The sequence below is a fragment of the Petaurus breviceps genome, unplaced genomic scaffold (genome assembly GCF_028583685.1).
Source record: "Petaurus breviceps papuanus isolate PSGF00001 unplaced genomic scaffold, PetGlider_PUasm1.0 38, whole genome shotgun sequence".
Taxonomy (NCBI): Eukaryota; Metazoa; Chordata; class Mammalia; order Diprotodontia; family Petauridae; genus Petaurus; species Petaurus breviceps.
This window is the reverse complement of record NW_027186304.1, coordinates 104,936,000-104,951,761: the sequence shown is the minus strand read 5'-3', so window position 1 is coordinate 104,951,761 and position 15,762 is coordinate 104,936,000. Positions and strand designations below refer to the sequence as shown.

General features: G+C 39.4%; 1 protein-coding gene across 1 annotated transcript in view; it reads left to right on the top strand.

The window, feature by feature from the left end:
* Positions 1-11,440: 11,440 nt before the first annotated feature.
* TNFRSF11A (TNF receptor superfamily member 11a) overlaps positions 11,441-15,762 on the top strand; it is a 125,712-nt gene continuing 121,390 nt past the window's right edge. The window contains exon 1 of the mRNA XM_069100246.1: positions 11,441-11,740. Coding sequence (XP_068956347.1) covers positions 11,660-11,740 — 81 coding nt within the window. The 5' untranslated portion in view covers positions 11,441-11,659. The remainder of the gene's footprint in view (positions 11,741-15,762) is intronic.

The following is a 15,762-nucleotide window of genomic DNA, read 5'->3' as shown; positions in this document are numbered from 1 at the left end:
GTGTGTGTGTGTGTGTGTGTGTGTGTGTGTGTGTGTGTGTGTGTGTGTGTAAACTTTAGGACTAGATCCTACAGGAAACAGGATGAACCTTTAATGGAATAGAGAACTTTCAAGCATTCTAACCAGAGCTGATTAGAACATTTTAAATGGAAGAAAAAGGAAGAGAAAGAGGACTTAAAAATACTAAGAAGGTAAATTTGATCATTTGAGAAAGGCTGCATGATAATGCAGTATAAACATCCTAATACGTGAAGAAGGAACAAGTTTCCCTTTAGAAATCTTTATAGCTTCAAAAGGTATTAAGGCAGTTAAATAAGAAAAACAGAGATCTTGGGGGTGGATTGGTTCTGTTCCAAGGTTATCATGAAGAGAAAAAAAGGGGAGAATAAAAGGAATGCATTAATGTGGAAAGAAAGAACGTAGTTGGATATCTTCCCCCTTAATATTGCTAGTCTAGGAGAAAAGATTTTTAGGTTCAAGTCACTTTTTTGGTCACTATCTCTTAATGGGAAAGGAATGCCCCCCCAGTTATATCTCAAGGTTTGGCTCCCTTCCCACCAAATGCTAGTTACTCAAAGACCATCACAAATAGTGGACAGTGAATTAACCCATTTTTCCAAGCTGATAGCAAACAAATCAGAAAAATATACAGATTAGAATATACTAGATAGTGGAATATGCTAGATAGATAATTTAAATTAGTGGTCACCATAGGAGCAAGATAAGTCAGTTCAACCAAGAAAGAGGCCTCCAACTCCCTCAAGGAAAAATTACAGTCTCTACTGAGCCAAACTGGAAATTATGGACATGATGAAGTATTAATTCCTTTACATATTTGCTTCCTCCCAAAGTCATTGTCTCTCTCTGAGGGACTCTCCTTGCCTACTATGTGCCAAGCATTGTGTTAAGTACTGGGGATACAAAAGGAGGCAAAAGACAGTCCTGACCATCAAGGAGCTTACAACCTCCTACAGTCATAGAACATATAAACAAATGTGCACAAGCAAGCTATGCATCAGATAAATAAGATATAATCAACAGAGGGAAGGCACTGAAATTAAGAGATTGAGGAAGGTTTCCTATAAAGGTGAGATTTTAATTGAGACAAGAGAAGTCAGAGAAATCAGTAGGAAGAACTGAAGAGGAAGAGTATTGAAGGCAGTGAACAGACAGAGAAAATGCCCAGAGCATAGATTGTTTTTAATTTTGTTCATTCTCTCAATCTTTTATGGAAGGGTGGGGAGACTTTTAAGGGGAGAGAATGGTCAGCAATAGTAATGTCAAAAAAAAAAGAGGGACATTGAAATACCTTTATAAATGCATAGACAAAAAAAAAAACAAGAGAAAAGTTCACAAGGAAGCATGGACAAGCACCAGATTCTTGAAAATAATATAAAATTTACTACATACATTTTTCCCCCAAAAAGCAAGGAGTATGAAATAGAGATTAATGGTTTCACTAATTTGTGTTCTAATGTATATATGGAAATTCTCTATTTTTGGATGTTTAACGTCAGAATGAAAAATATAATAAAACAAAAATGGAGAGATACTTTTATTTACCAAAGTAACCATGATGCTAATGTCTTTGTGTATCTCAAGTCTTCATAACAAGCCATCATAATTTGATGTCTCTCTCTGTGGAATAAACATTGAGTAATTGTGTTTTTTGATTGTATCTAGTGTCCTACTTTTGGTTGAAAACTTTTCTATAAGGGGATGAAATATAGAAGGGGAAACTTTAGCAAGGGTGAGTAATGAATCTTTTTATGTTTATCAGTTAGATTTCATAGTAAGAGACAAGTTCATATGACTTGAAGTTTAGCTCACAGCTTTTTATCTCTTTCATGTGGTCTCATGAAGTCTACTTGTTTCTCTTTTGAACACTGTATTTCAGACAGACTAGATGACCTACTGCTGCTCCCTAAGCCTACTGCAGGTTAGGCTTGCCCACCTCTGCATTTGCACAGGCTCTCCTTCATGCTTGAAATGTACTCTGCCATCCTCTCTGTCTTCTGTCCTCTTCCCAATGGGCAGAAGACACCATTCACATCATAACTCTGCATCTTACTATTTGTTTAATCTTCATCTCTCTGGGTATTATTTTCCTAATCTATAAAATGAGAGTATTAGACAATTCTAAACCCACAATTTTGTGATCATGTTCCAGGAAGCATTCTTTGATTCCCCTTCATGCACACAAACACACACACACACAGAAGCAGACAGACACAGACACAGAGTTGTAGATAATTTCTCTCTCCATCCTCAATTTTTTATTTAAAATTTTCTCCAAAACTTTCTTGTCCCATTATATTCTACCTTGATTTTGCCCTTTTAATATACACATCAGTAAGTCACCAATGGAATTTAAGTTCCTTGAAGAGAAAGACTGTCACATTTTTTTTCATTTTTGTCTCCCCAAAACCTAACATAGTGCCTTGTGCTTAAGAAGTATTGAATTTGATTTTGACCAGGAACTCACTCTATCAATGAAGATCGACAACTGTTCTACAATTCTAAATGCTCTAAATGTCAGAAGCAAATTTTCCTGACTCGGTCTCTCTGCCTACATCTCTCTTCCTCTTTGTGGAATAAAAGATCAATTTCATAATTGAATGATAAATTCTTAGGCATTGACTTAATAGAGTGAGTAATGAATATATTTATACTTATCAGTTAGGTTTCATGTTAAGAAGGACAATGTAGGGGTGTCCAGGTAGCACAGTGAGTAAGAGCACTGGCCCCAGTGTTGGAATGACCTGGGGATTGAATCCAGGCTCAGATACTTAGCACCACACCCAGAAATAACTGGCCGTGTAACCTTGAGCAAGTTACTTAACCCCAATTGCTTTAAAAAAAAAAAAAAGGACAATGTAGCTTAAAGTTTGATTGACAGTTTTTTATATTTTTCATCTGGTCCTTTCCTTTTTTAATGTTCATGAAACACTTTCTCCACCAGGAACTTGGTGCTCAGATTGAGGAGGGGAGGAAAAACTCAAAGTTTAGTTAAGCCAGGATCCCTGACTTCAAGGAGTTTACTGTCTCAGCATGTCAAAGGATCCTCTGTGGAAGGTACGCAAATCTCATTAATATGACTATACCTGTTGCTCTGATGCTTAAATAGGGACTTTAAAAAAAATAGGGACATTTTGGGGGTGGCTAGGTGGCGAAGTGAACAGAGAACTGGCCCTGAAGTCAGGAGGACCTGAGTTCAAATCTGACCTCATACACAACACAAAACTAGACATGTGACCTTGGGCAAGTCACTTAACCCCAATTGCCCTACTTTTCCCCCTCCAAAAAGCAAAAAGAAGAGTCTAAAAAAAATAGGGACATTTTAAAATGTGATTCGTGTTGTAAAGGACATACATAAGGAACTCCAATGACAGAAGACATTGTAGGTAACAGATTGTTCATTAAGACTTTTTTATCTTTTAAATTCTGAAAGCTAAAAGTACTGATGCAGAAGTGAGGAAAGTGGGGGTTTCCAGGACGAACATCATCCTTATAGAAGAGATTTCATTTAAGGCCTGTGATTCCTGTGCTTACATACAACAAGTTGGTCTTGTGGTCAGTTTGGGGCTTGGGGGATTTTTTGGGTAGAAATCAAAAATACACTCTGAATTAACCACTACAGATTTTATTAGAAACAAATATCCTTAATGTGTATGAAAGCCATATCTATCTGGTAAGAATTAATATCATGTTTAAGAAGACTGCATCCAGAAGCAAATAAACATAGTAGCATAGTGTTATAAACCCAAAGACTTCAATTACTGGGTTAAAGATTCATTACTCACTTTTTAAAAAAAAACTTACTGGGAAAATTGGAAAGCAGACTGGCAGAAATTAGGTTTAGAGAAACAACTCACATTGTGCTGGGCTAGACCTGAATTAGTTCAGTCCAATGATACAGGCTCAAAGATTCAAATGCAGTAAGACCTAGTGGATCATAAAATGCAATAAAAACCACTTTACTTATTAAGGGATTAAGAAAATTGACTTAAAAGTTAAAAAGATATAAATGCTATTCCCCTCCCCACCATAATCACCAGGTAGAGAACTCAGAAAAATATTCCTGCCCTTATAGAAGTCCAGGTGTATTCTCACCATCCCAGTAACAGTGCCCAGTACCCCACTCACTGCCCAAATAAAGCTAACATAGTTACTACTGCACACATCATGTTACAGTAAACTCCAAATTAAAGAAAGGTCACATTACATAAACAAATTAGAGGAGAATTGAAGGTGTATCTTTCACAATTATGGATAAGGGAAGACATTGACCAAGAAAGGATCATAAGATCATAGATTTAGAGCTGAAAGACCCTAGAACCCACCAAGTCCAACCATCTCATTTTAAAAATAAAGAAACTGAGACCCAGAAAGACTCAGTAACTTGCCAGGGTCACACTTCCAGTAAGTGTCTGAAGTGAAATTTAAATTTAGGTCTTCTTGATTCCATGTCCAATGCTTTATCTACTGTGTAATGTAGCCGGAATAGAGAAGATCATAGGGAGGAAGGGGGAAGAGAGAGAGAGAGACAGAGAGACAGAGAGAGACAGAGAGAGAGAGAAGGAGAAGGAAGAGGAGGAGGAAGAGAGGGAGGGGGAGGAGGGGGAGGTGGAAGAGGGAAAAGGAGAAGGAAGGAAGGGAGAGAGGGAGGAAGGGAGGGAGGAAGGGAAAAGAGAGGGGGAGAGAAAGGGAGGGAGGGAGAAAGAGAGGGAAAGAGAGAAAGAAAGGAAGGAAATAAAGAAAAGAAAGACACTAAAGAATTTTTTTTTTTAATGCTCTGAAGAGAACAGAAGGAAGAACACTACTTTCAGAAGTAAAGTTGGTCAAACAGGACAACTTTTGGAACTAACATGCTGAATTTAGAATCTATTAAAAAAAAAAAACAAGATTCAGGCAATTAGATTTGCCTCTTCATATATAATGCTTTTTTCTGTTCTTTGTTTATGTAAAAGTTCATGTTTTTCAGTTAAGACTAACAAAAAGAATTTTATGGAATAAATCATATATCACCTACTATGTGGATTCTATAATGATCTTGTCTCTGTAATGAGCTCTTGTCTCTCCTCTCCATTATAGTCTTGGCCTCCAGAAATGCAAAATGACCTGGATGCTCTGTAATATATGCATTTTTTCTTTTAAAAAATATTTTATGTTTTCAATTACATGTATAATTTTTAACATTCTTTTTTTTTAATTCTGAATTTCAAATTCTCTCCCTCTCTCAATGCCCTCCCTACTCCCTGAGAAGGCAAGCAATTTGATATAGGTTATACATATTCAGTCATGCAAAACATATTTCTTTATTAGTCATGTTGTGAAAGAAAGCACAGATGCCACCACCCCCCCCAAAATAAGAAAAATAAGGAAAGTGAAAAATTGTATACTTCGATCTGCATTCAGACTCCATCAGTTCTTTCCCTGGAGGTGGATGGCACTTTTCATCTTAAGTCTTTTGTGATTTCTCAAAATGATTAAGATCCTTTCCCTAAATTAGCCAGATTTATAATAAAGTAAGGTAGCCAAGATTTGAACCCAGACAAAAATGTAATAGCTAACATTTATATATCACTTACTATGTGCCAGGCACCATTCTAAGTTCTTTGCAATTATTATCTCATTTTATTTTCCCAACAGTCTTGGGAGGTGGGTGTTATTATGATTTAACAGATGAGGAAACTGAGGCAAAGTGACTTGCCCCAGTTGCACAGCTAGTACATGTCCGAGGATGATTTTGAACTCAGATTTTGCTGATGCCAGTCTTCTGCTCTATCCACTACACCACCTAACTACTTTATCTCCCAACTCTCCTACATCTAGAATTTCCAAATTTCAATGCATCTACAAAAGTATACCTTTAAAATCATTTGTTACTGAATGCACGTGAAGACCACATTAGTGCCAAATGGGGATAGGGTCTGGCCCTATGATTTTACTCTTAACAGGGAACTCCCAAGAAGTTCCCTGTACCAATGCAGGCCATCTCCTCTCTGCTATAGAGTGCTGAAAGTTTAAAAGACTTGGGTAGGCAGGGGTGGTTAGGTGATGCAGTGAATAGAGTACCATCCACAGAGTCAGGACCTGAATTTGGATCCGGCCTCAGACACTTAACACAAAAACTAGCAGTGTGACCTTGGGCAAGTTAATTAACCCCAATTTCACTCCCCCCCCCAAAAAAAAAGACTTGTGCAGGGTTACGTGGTCTGTATGTATCAGATGCAACATTTGAACCCAGATCTTCCTGTCATCAAAGTCAACTTTCTATCTACTAAGTGAGGCTGCCCTCTGTGACGGTCAAATCTCTGTTATTGAGTGAGTAGAGAAGAATAATAAATGAAACCAAAGAATTCATTTTTTCTATAATATTTATTATCTCAACCATTTGTTCCTTGGGAAAATACTATATTTAGTAGCAGGAGGTATTATTTCAGATGGATATTGGTGATGATTATAGTTTACTTTTTAATATTTTTAAGGGGTTTTTAATCCTTGATATAAGGGCTATAAATGAAAAGCAATAAATACATATTATTTGCATTCTATTATTTACATTATATAATTTTCTAAGTAATTTGGTTTTAATACATAGTAGTCTATTCAAGTGAGTAATTTTTTTAAACACGATTTGTCAGTTTATTTGGAAGTACCACCTCAGGCTAAAAGTACTTCCAAATCTCTTGCCCTCACCTCTGGGGCTTTCCAAGCAGAAGTCTTAAGTCCCTAATTTTTTTTTTAAATAGAAGAGGGTAATGTTGAAAATGTGCCAGGAGTAAGCTGTGGTATTTCTCATGAAGTGCCACAATGAAAATGCCATTCTAACCTATGTTCATTTCTCTTTAGTAAAAACTATATCTTTACCTGGCATCAAATGTCAGGGTCCTAACAAACATGGCTTTCCCCAGAAGGTCTTTCTGGGCATTCTGTGTGAGCTACTGCCATATTATTATCTGCCATGGAGAAAAAAAAAATCAGAACTCAAAATCTTATAAAAGTGAATGTTGAAAATTTTAAAAAGAATGTATTTGTAACTTATTTTTATACAATATACAGTTATACATACATCAAAATCCTTAGAAGAAAATATTTAATAAGTAAAACTAGGTAAAACAACAATACAATCTTTGCCCTTACTGAACTAAAAGTGGAATGGAAAGGAATATGCCTGGAACAACTGGTGACAAATGTATAGTCATAGACCTTTCTTGTACTGTATAAAAGAACATACATAATACACACACATGCATATATTAAAGGGGTAATGTGATAGTCAGGATAAATAAATAATATTCAATTTAAAAATAATCTCTGCTGACTTCTTTAATTTCTAAATAAATTTTGCTTCTTTTAAAAAATGTCTTTTGTGCCTGTGTCAATCAATAATAGTTTATTAAATGCCTACTACATGACAGGCCCAGTGCTAACTCTGGGGATGCTAAAAAGGGCAAGATCTCAGTCCTTGCCCTCAAGGAGCTTACATTCTAATGGGGGAAGACAACAGGCAAATAATTCTGTACGTAGAGTATAAATGGAAGGTAATCTTAGAAGAATGGGATGATGTGATGGGGCAACAAGAAAGGCCTTTTGCAAAAGGTCAGATTTGAGCCAAGACTTAAAGATAGCCAAGGAAACTGGGAGCCAGAATTGAGGTGTGAGAGCATTCCGGGTTTGGGATGGTGGGAGAGGAGGAATGGAAAGTCAGTGCAAATGTACAGAGAGTGTCTTGTGCAAAGAATAGCAACCAGGCCAGTGCAGCTGGATGGTAGAGTGTGAGGAGGAGAGTAAATCATAAGAAGAATGGAAGGTAGAAAGGGCCAGGTTATGAAGGTCTTTAAATGCCAGCAAAGGATTTCATATTTGTTTGGGGAATTTATTGAGTGGGAGAGTAGCTAACATTTACCTAACTTCAAGAAAATCACTTTATCAGCTGAGTAGAGAATGGATGGGAGTAAAGAAAGACTTGAATAAGGGAGGGAGACCAATTAGAAAGCTATGTACAAGGGTGGTGGCTATATTGAGTAGAGAGGAGCGATATAGGAGAGAAGATGTAAAGGTAAAAAAAAAAAAGCCAAGATTTGACAATCAGATTTGCACATCTAAGCCTAGGTGATGATGGTGATGCTCCCAATAATATTAGGAGAGGAAGAGGGGAGGCTTTGGAGGGAAAGATGAAGTTCTGTTTTGAACAGGTTGAATTTGAGGTGCCTATAGTTCAGTATGTCCTGTTCCTTTGTTAGGAAGACATTTTGTTTGCTGAAATGTGATAAAAAAAAAAAATAAGAGCTAGCATTTATACAGCACTTTAAAAAATACTTGCCATTTGATCCTCACAATAACCCTATCAGGTAGGTGTTATTTTTTTCTTCATTTTACAGATGACAAAACTGGGGATGAAAGATGCTAAATAATTTGCGCAGGGTCACACAGCTAGTAAATGTCTGTGGCAGGATTTGAACTCAGATCTTTCTGCTGCCAAGTCCAGGATACTATCCACTATGCCACCTAGCTGCTTCAAAAAATTTTTTCTCTTTTAATAAAATCAGCTTGAAAATAAACATGGTCCCTTGATCAAAAATGGTAAGGGAGAAACGCAACATTTTGAGACTAAAAGAATACTGCCCTGCAGAAAACTGTATTGAAAAGATCTGTTTGAAGGCAGAGCACTGAGTTTAAAATGACTGGAGTACACTATGGTCCAACAGCTCATTTGCATAGTTCTGTGTTCAGAGTTTTGAAGGCTATGGCTGATAAAGCATAAATCAAAAAACTGTTTGGGGACTGTGGAAAGATCATATAAGGATTGTTGGGATCAGCCCTGACAGAAAGGTGGATTTTTTGAGTATCACATCATAGAGATGAGCTACTGCTGAAAAAGAGACACTGGTCGGAGGCATTATAATCAGAGAGAGGTTAAGAGATGACCAGATAAATGGCAGAGAGTAGAAGGAGCTGCGGGCAGAAGAAAATAGAGGTAATAAGAGAAGGTTCTTACACAAGATAGAAGCTAAGAGATGCTCACCTGAAAGCTATGGTTTGCACATGTTTTGCTGGGAGTCATAATGATTGGAAGAGAAGTATTGCTTTGCTGAGAGTTGATTGGCTAGAGAATTGCCCATTAGCTCTGGTTTTAGCTTGAGAGAAGGGGAAATCTCTCAGTTTGCTTGTACTGTCCTTTACTATTCTCTATTGTTTGAGAGGGAGAAACAGAAGGTGAAAGAAAGGCTTTGCATCATTGTGCCAGTTGTAAAAGCAAAATAGCTTTACTAAGAGTCGATCAGACAAAATAGAATCCTGTCTATTTGAAGAGCTGCCTAGAGAAAGGTTGTATAGTGTGGTGACTGTTTGAGAGGAAAAAACCCCTTAGAGCTCCAGAGAGATCTGGGGAGATTGCCCAGAGAACTAAGGCAGTTCTATGGTTTGAGGGAACAGCTTGTCACTGAAATAGCTTAACACTCTCATAGTGTCCTGCCAGGAGGGTCTGTGTGCTTTAAAAAAAAAAAAAGCCTAAGAACAGTATAGAAACAGCTTTGTCCAGTGGGAGGGCTATAGGGAACAGAAAGGAGCAGATAGCAGAGTTGTCTTACCCAGCTGATGGCACCTAACACAGGTTATTCTCTATAAAGACCAAGGCCATCAAGGCCTGCTTTACAGTTGTGAGTTGCTCTAAGCACATTGGTTTCCTAACTCTCATACCTCCCTACTATGTTTCTAAAAGTGTGCACTCTTTTTCTCCCTGGACCCTGTGTGCATCTGTGGGAGAATATGATGCAGTTTAATGGGTGGACTATTGTGTTTTGGATATTCCTGTTCTTATCAACCTTTCTCCACCTCCCAGAGCTTCTTGTAGGAAAAGGGGGAGGAGTACCTGGGTGGAGAGCAGCTGAAAAGGGGAAATCCAGAAACTTTAGTACCAAGGTATGGGACACTTTTCGTGGAAGAAGCCTTCCACAGCTTCCAAAGAAGGAAGGGCAGAGTGGTGTGATAGTGAGCAAGCCAGAAGCAGCAAACTAATGTTGAGGTAATGCCATGATTATTCTTGCTTTTGCTTTCTATTAAGTAAATGTTATCATTACTCTTGCTTTTTGTCTTCTCATTTGGTAAATGTTCATGCTTAAGAATCAATAGTATTATTGTGTCTGATTTTGTGTAAATGGGAAAAACACTTGTGGGAACTTAAGAGTGAAAGCAATGAGTTATAGCAGTTTATCACCTCCACTGTCAGTGTGACCCCTAGCATGCTAAGAGAGGGGATTTTAGACACATGGTCATTTTTCCACTCTGGAAAACCAAAACCAAAACCCAGACCTAACAATATAAGAAACAGCCAGCCTAGAGGGAGAAAGAGTACAGTTGCCAAGTCAGGAGCAGGCCTGGGCTACATATGTATGGGAGTTTTGGTTTTTCTCTCATTGTCCAAGCCAGAGATTTTAGTTTAGCCAGAAGCTAGAGGGGACCAGAAACCTTCCTTACCCTAAGAACACAGCAAAAACACAGGAAAGCTTCCTCGGTTCTGTTCCCGAAGACTCCTGCTGTCTCCTCATTAGTAAGATCCCAACTCCAGATGTTGAGAGCTCTCTCTCAAAGTCTGACACTCTTAAGTTCATCTAGGGAATATAATCGATAATATTATATATGTGTGTGTGTATATATATATATATATATATATATATATATATATGGGAATATAATTGATCAGGCCCATCAGGACCCCCACCACCACCACAACCCCCACTCTCCCATCCACTTGTGTAACCAGGGTCGAAGTGCCCTATCTGAGCTCACAAAGATAGTAAGTAAATAAGGTTTTGAATCCAGACCCTATGATTTCCAACATTGCTTCTACTTTAGACAAAGCACCCAATATCCCTAAAGAAGTTAGGATTGTCTTATGTGTTACTTATTTCAGGACCCAGGAAATATTTTGGTTTGGTTATTTTTAAAATGTTCTTTAAAGGGGGTTTTCATTGCATGTGTGAAAGCTGTGGGTTCAGGCTCTCAAGGCTAAAGAGCCAGCTTAGGAGCTAACTGACTGAAAATAGGACGTGAACTATTTGGACAGAAAAGCTCAGACAAAGAGGATTGAGTAAAGCAAAACCTGTACTTCCCTTTTTATTTTATTTTTTTAAATATCTCGATCCCTCCCTTTTCTCCCCACCTAACCTTCGAATGCCCCAGTCTTTATTTTTTTTTTTTTTTAAATCAAGCTCAACTTCCTCACTTTTCAGAAAGCAAAGCCAAACCCCCTCAGCATCAAGACCTCCCCGGCTCCCCCACCCACCCACCCACTCACCCAGAGCTACACCTACACCTACAAGGAATCTCCACCTTTCCAGAAAATAAGGGGCTGGGGGGAGGGGGTGTTGTAGTGAGGTGATCCTAAGCTGGGAGGAGCGAGCGTGGGAGGGCGGGGGTGGGCGCAGCAGAAAGGGGGTGTGGACGGGTGGCACCGCCGCAGCGCCCGCCTGGGAGACAGGTGGCCAGCCGGAGAAGACTGCACGGCTGCGGGCAGCTGGGGAGGTGGCGAGGGGAGGGCCGGGGAGGGAAGGAAGACCAAGGGAGAGAGCTCCAGCTAACGAGGGGCAAGGGTGACATCAAGGCAACTGTGTTACCGGGAAGGCGCTAGAGGGAAAAGGCGCGGGTACGCGCCATGGCCCCGTCCTGCCGGAGGCGGCCCCTCCACCACCTCCTCCAGCTTCTCGGACTGTGCGTCCTGTTCGCCCCGCTACAGGTAAGGACCTGGAAGTGGACGCAGGGACCGGGGTTGGGGTTAGAGGACTTTGGCCAGGCGGAGCCGAACGTGGGGAGATCCTCACTATAACCAGTATTCTGTCGTCCACGCTTGGTCCTGTTAGAAGCTCCCGGCCACATACACATGCACGCACGCACGCACCCAGTAACATATATACACTTACATACTCACACAGACACCTTTTACACACATCTTGTTATTTAACCTCTCCTGTACCAAAGCGGTGTGATCCGCTGGGAGAAGCGAGGAAGCACCCGTAGGGAAACTGGGCTGCTGCCATCAGCTTCATCTAGCCCAGGGATGTGGGAACGAGCAATGTTGATGTTTTTTCTCCTATTTATGTGCTTTTATAGATCTGTGAGTTCATGGGGCGAGTATTTTCTCAGTCTGTGCAGATCAGACCTAATTTCGTGAGTTTCTGTGGCCAAAGTTACAGATTCGCATTACCAGGCGTCCAGGCTTTTGGTAGCGAACCTCTTGGACATTAGCCGGTCAGCCCTCCGACAAAAGACACAGAGTCTAGGTTGGGCCTGTAACTGAAGCCCTGCTAGTTTGGGAGAACCTGCCAAAACTCGAGCTTCTAGGAGGCAGGGTCGCCTCTGTACGGTGCTGGTAATTAAGCACGATACTTTAGTGGAGGATTGCTAATGGTACTTTTGTAGGAGAGGTGGGTAGTGTTTTATTTTGTTTTTAAGGAAAGCAAGCACAAGATGTTCAGCTCGGTAATTTCTCAAACAGCACTTCTAATCCAGTGCACTAATCGGGACCCCAACCCCCCTTTCCTTATACAACTGAGAAATGATGATCCCCATTCTTCAACTCCCAGAGCTTCTCATAGGAAAAGGGGGAGGGGTACCTGGGGTGGAGAGCAGCTGAAAAGGGGAAATCCAGAAACTCTGGTACCAAGGTACGGGACACTTTTCTTGGAAGAAGCCTTCCAAAGCTCCCAAAGAAGGAAGGACAGAGTGGTGTGATAGTGAGCAAGCCAGAAGCAGGGAACTAATTAAAAAGGGGGAAACTAAAGGTTCCAGCTTGTGATGAATAAGTGGTGAGGGCTTTGGGGTATTGGTCTCCTGACTCCAGCCCATTTCTTGCCACAATCCCTGCTAGGAAAGAACGATGCTGCTAGGAAAGAATGTCTAGCTAGGGAGCAAAATTTAGAAAACAAAATGATATGTGAACAATAACAATAATAAACAGCCCTTTAAGGCCTGGAAGTCTCTTTACATCTCATGTTATCTTATTTGAATAAATCATTTAGGGATGTTATCCAGGTTATGGATTCCTAATACTCCTTCCTGATTATCTTGTTGCCATATTTTGTGTGTTTGCATTTGTGGGTCCATATGTGTATTTCATTGGTGATTATCTTGTCCAAAAAAAACTTTGGGAGAGGAAGAAAAAGGAGGCAAAATTTAAAATGTTAATTTAGGCTATTGTCAACTAGTAAGGGGCTGGGTAGGAGAAAAGGTCTAAACTAGTTTCTAAATTCCATCCCATACCTCTAATAGTGAAGAAAATAGAGTTCTCAGGAAAAGGGTACTTAATTCCATATATGTATACATATGTGGGCATATGTGTATATTCGAATGTGTGTGTATTACATAAGTAAGTATCTATTAGTATCTTTTACTAGTGAACTTAATCAGGTTGCTCAACCTCTTTGCCCTTCAGTTTCCTCATCAATAGAATAGGAATAACAACACCTACCCTGCTATGTCAAGCAGGAATATCATCAGGAATGTTATCGTGTTGAAATAGTTGCTACCAAAGCACTTTAGAAACTTAGAAGTGTGGCAGCTAGGTGGCGAAGTGAATAGAGCACTGGCCCTGGAATCAGAAGGACCTGAGTTCAAATGCAGTCTCAGACACTTAACACTTACTAGCTGTGTGACCTTGGGCAAGTCACTTAACCCCAATTATTCTGCCTTTGTGTATCTCTTTGAATCCTTCTTCATAAGCACACTGAGTCTTAGTAGGGGGAAAACATCTTGTTCCAAGGGACTAGGGAAAATTTATAAATGTTTAACATTACAAGTGACATTTATCTAGCACTTAAAAGTTTGCAAATTATATGCATTTACTCATTTGAGCCTCAAATTATAAACCTCTGTTTGCTTCAATTTTCTCATTTGTAAAATGGGAATAGTAATAACACCTATCTCCCAGGGTGGTTGTGTGAGGTTCAAATGAGATATTTGTAAAGTCTTTAACTTAGTTTCAGGCAAATGTTAGGTGCTATATACATGTTAGCTATTATCATTATTATTTCTTGTCCATTGTCACATGACTAATTGTCGTCAAAGACAGTATCTTCACCCAAGTATTACTGATCCTGTGGCAGCACTGTTTACTACTTTATGCTACCAGTATTCCATTTTCCCAGCCAGGATAATGAATACTGAGAATATTAGGTAACTGTGCCAGAAAGAGATTCTAGATTTCTGTGACAACTGAATGGAAGGGTGATGACCTGAGGCTAATGGGGGTCAAATGCAGTACTTCCCTGAAGCTTGTGTAGTTTTGGCAAAACCTTTTTGTTTTAGGTCAGGTTTGCCCTGGACTAAGATCGCTTCCTGGGGCCACCTTCCAATAACAACAACCCTGGGAGCTCTGTACCAGTTCTGAAACATTCCTTATCTGAATAAATAATAATTTTAAACTTACATTCTTTAGCACTTTAATGTTTATAGAGTATTTTACATACATGTGAGCCAGTCCTCACAATCAATAGGTAGCTAGGTGGCAAAATGCATAGAGTGCCAACGACTCATCTTTCTGAATTCAAATCTGACCTCAGAATCTTAGAAGCTCTGTGCCTCTGGGCAAGTCACTTAACCCTATTTGCCTCAGTTTCCTCATCTGTAAAATGAGCTGGAGAAGGAAATGGCAAACCACTCCAGTATCTTTGCCGAGAAGACCCCAAACAGGGTCATGAAGAGCTGGACGCAACTGAAAATCTACTGAACAACAAGAAGAATTTTGATTAGAAAGTCACCTGGGATGATTGGAAATGAAGAAAGCAGAAAAACCTGATGGATTTTGAAAAAAAAAATCAGACACTTCAGATGTTGCTTAATATGTTCAGCAACTTAGGCAAGGGACTACTTCACTTGAGCTGAAGAACCCTGCTCTAATGAAATACAATCTTAGGGGAAAAAATCCTACTTATAGCCAACTAGTTATGTAGCCACATGCTTTTCTGGGGAGTTGGAGGTGGAATCCCATTTCTACAATTGATGATGAGCAATAGTGTAGAGGATATTTAATTTGTCTATTTGTATCCTTTATGCCATGTATATAGTCCAAGGCACCCAATAAGTGCTCAGTGAATGTTTGTTGAATAGAATTAAATTGTAAAAAAAAAAATTCATAACGCCTCAGATTCTAGTGAGAAATCACCAGAAAAACAAACTATTTTTTCCCCAAGGTACAAATGTCCAGTATGAGCTCTCATAGCGATTCTCAGCATAGGTCACTTTTCACAGATTTCCTTTAGACCCTTTTAATTGCACTTATCTGCAACGGGACAGGATGTTTCTGGCAGCAGGGGGAAAAGAAATCACTGCACTTGCCAATTATCTAACGATAATATTGGGAGGAGGGTTTATGTGCTCGCTTTACTGACTCATCCCAGGCCCCCAGACAGACTTCTACTTATTTTGAAAAGCAGATAAAAATGCAATGTTCGGTACACTGTTGATGACAACTGTTTCTCCCATGGGTCCACTCCATTCCTTCCAGACCTTGGCAGTGCCATTTGCAGTCCATTGAAATTTCCAATGCATACAGCTCTGGCTGCTGCTACAGGTGCAAGGTTTCCTAGAGATTGTATTGTTTGACTTATTTGATTACAACTGGGGAATTTCTTGTGCATTATGGCAAAAGAGGAAGTTTCAAGCAAGTACCTTTTCCAGAAAATGAAATGTTACTTACTTGTCATCATTATTACTGTCATTGTTATTTCTCAGTAACCTGAGACTTATTCATATTCTCACAAT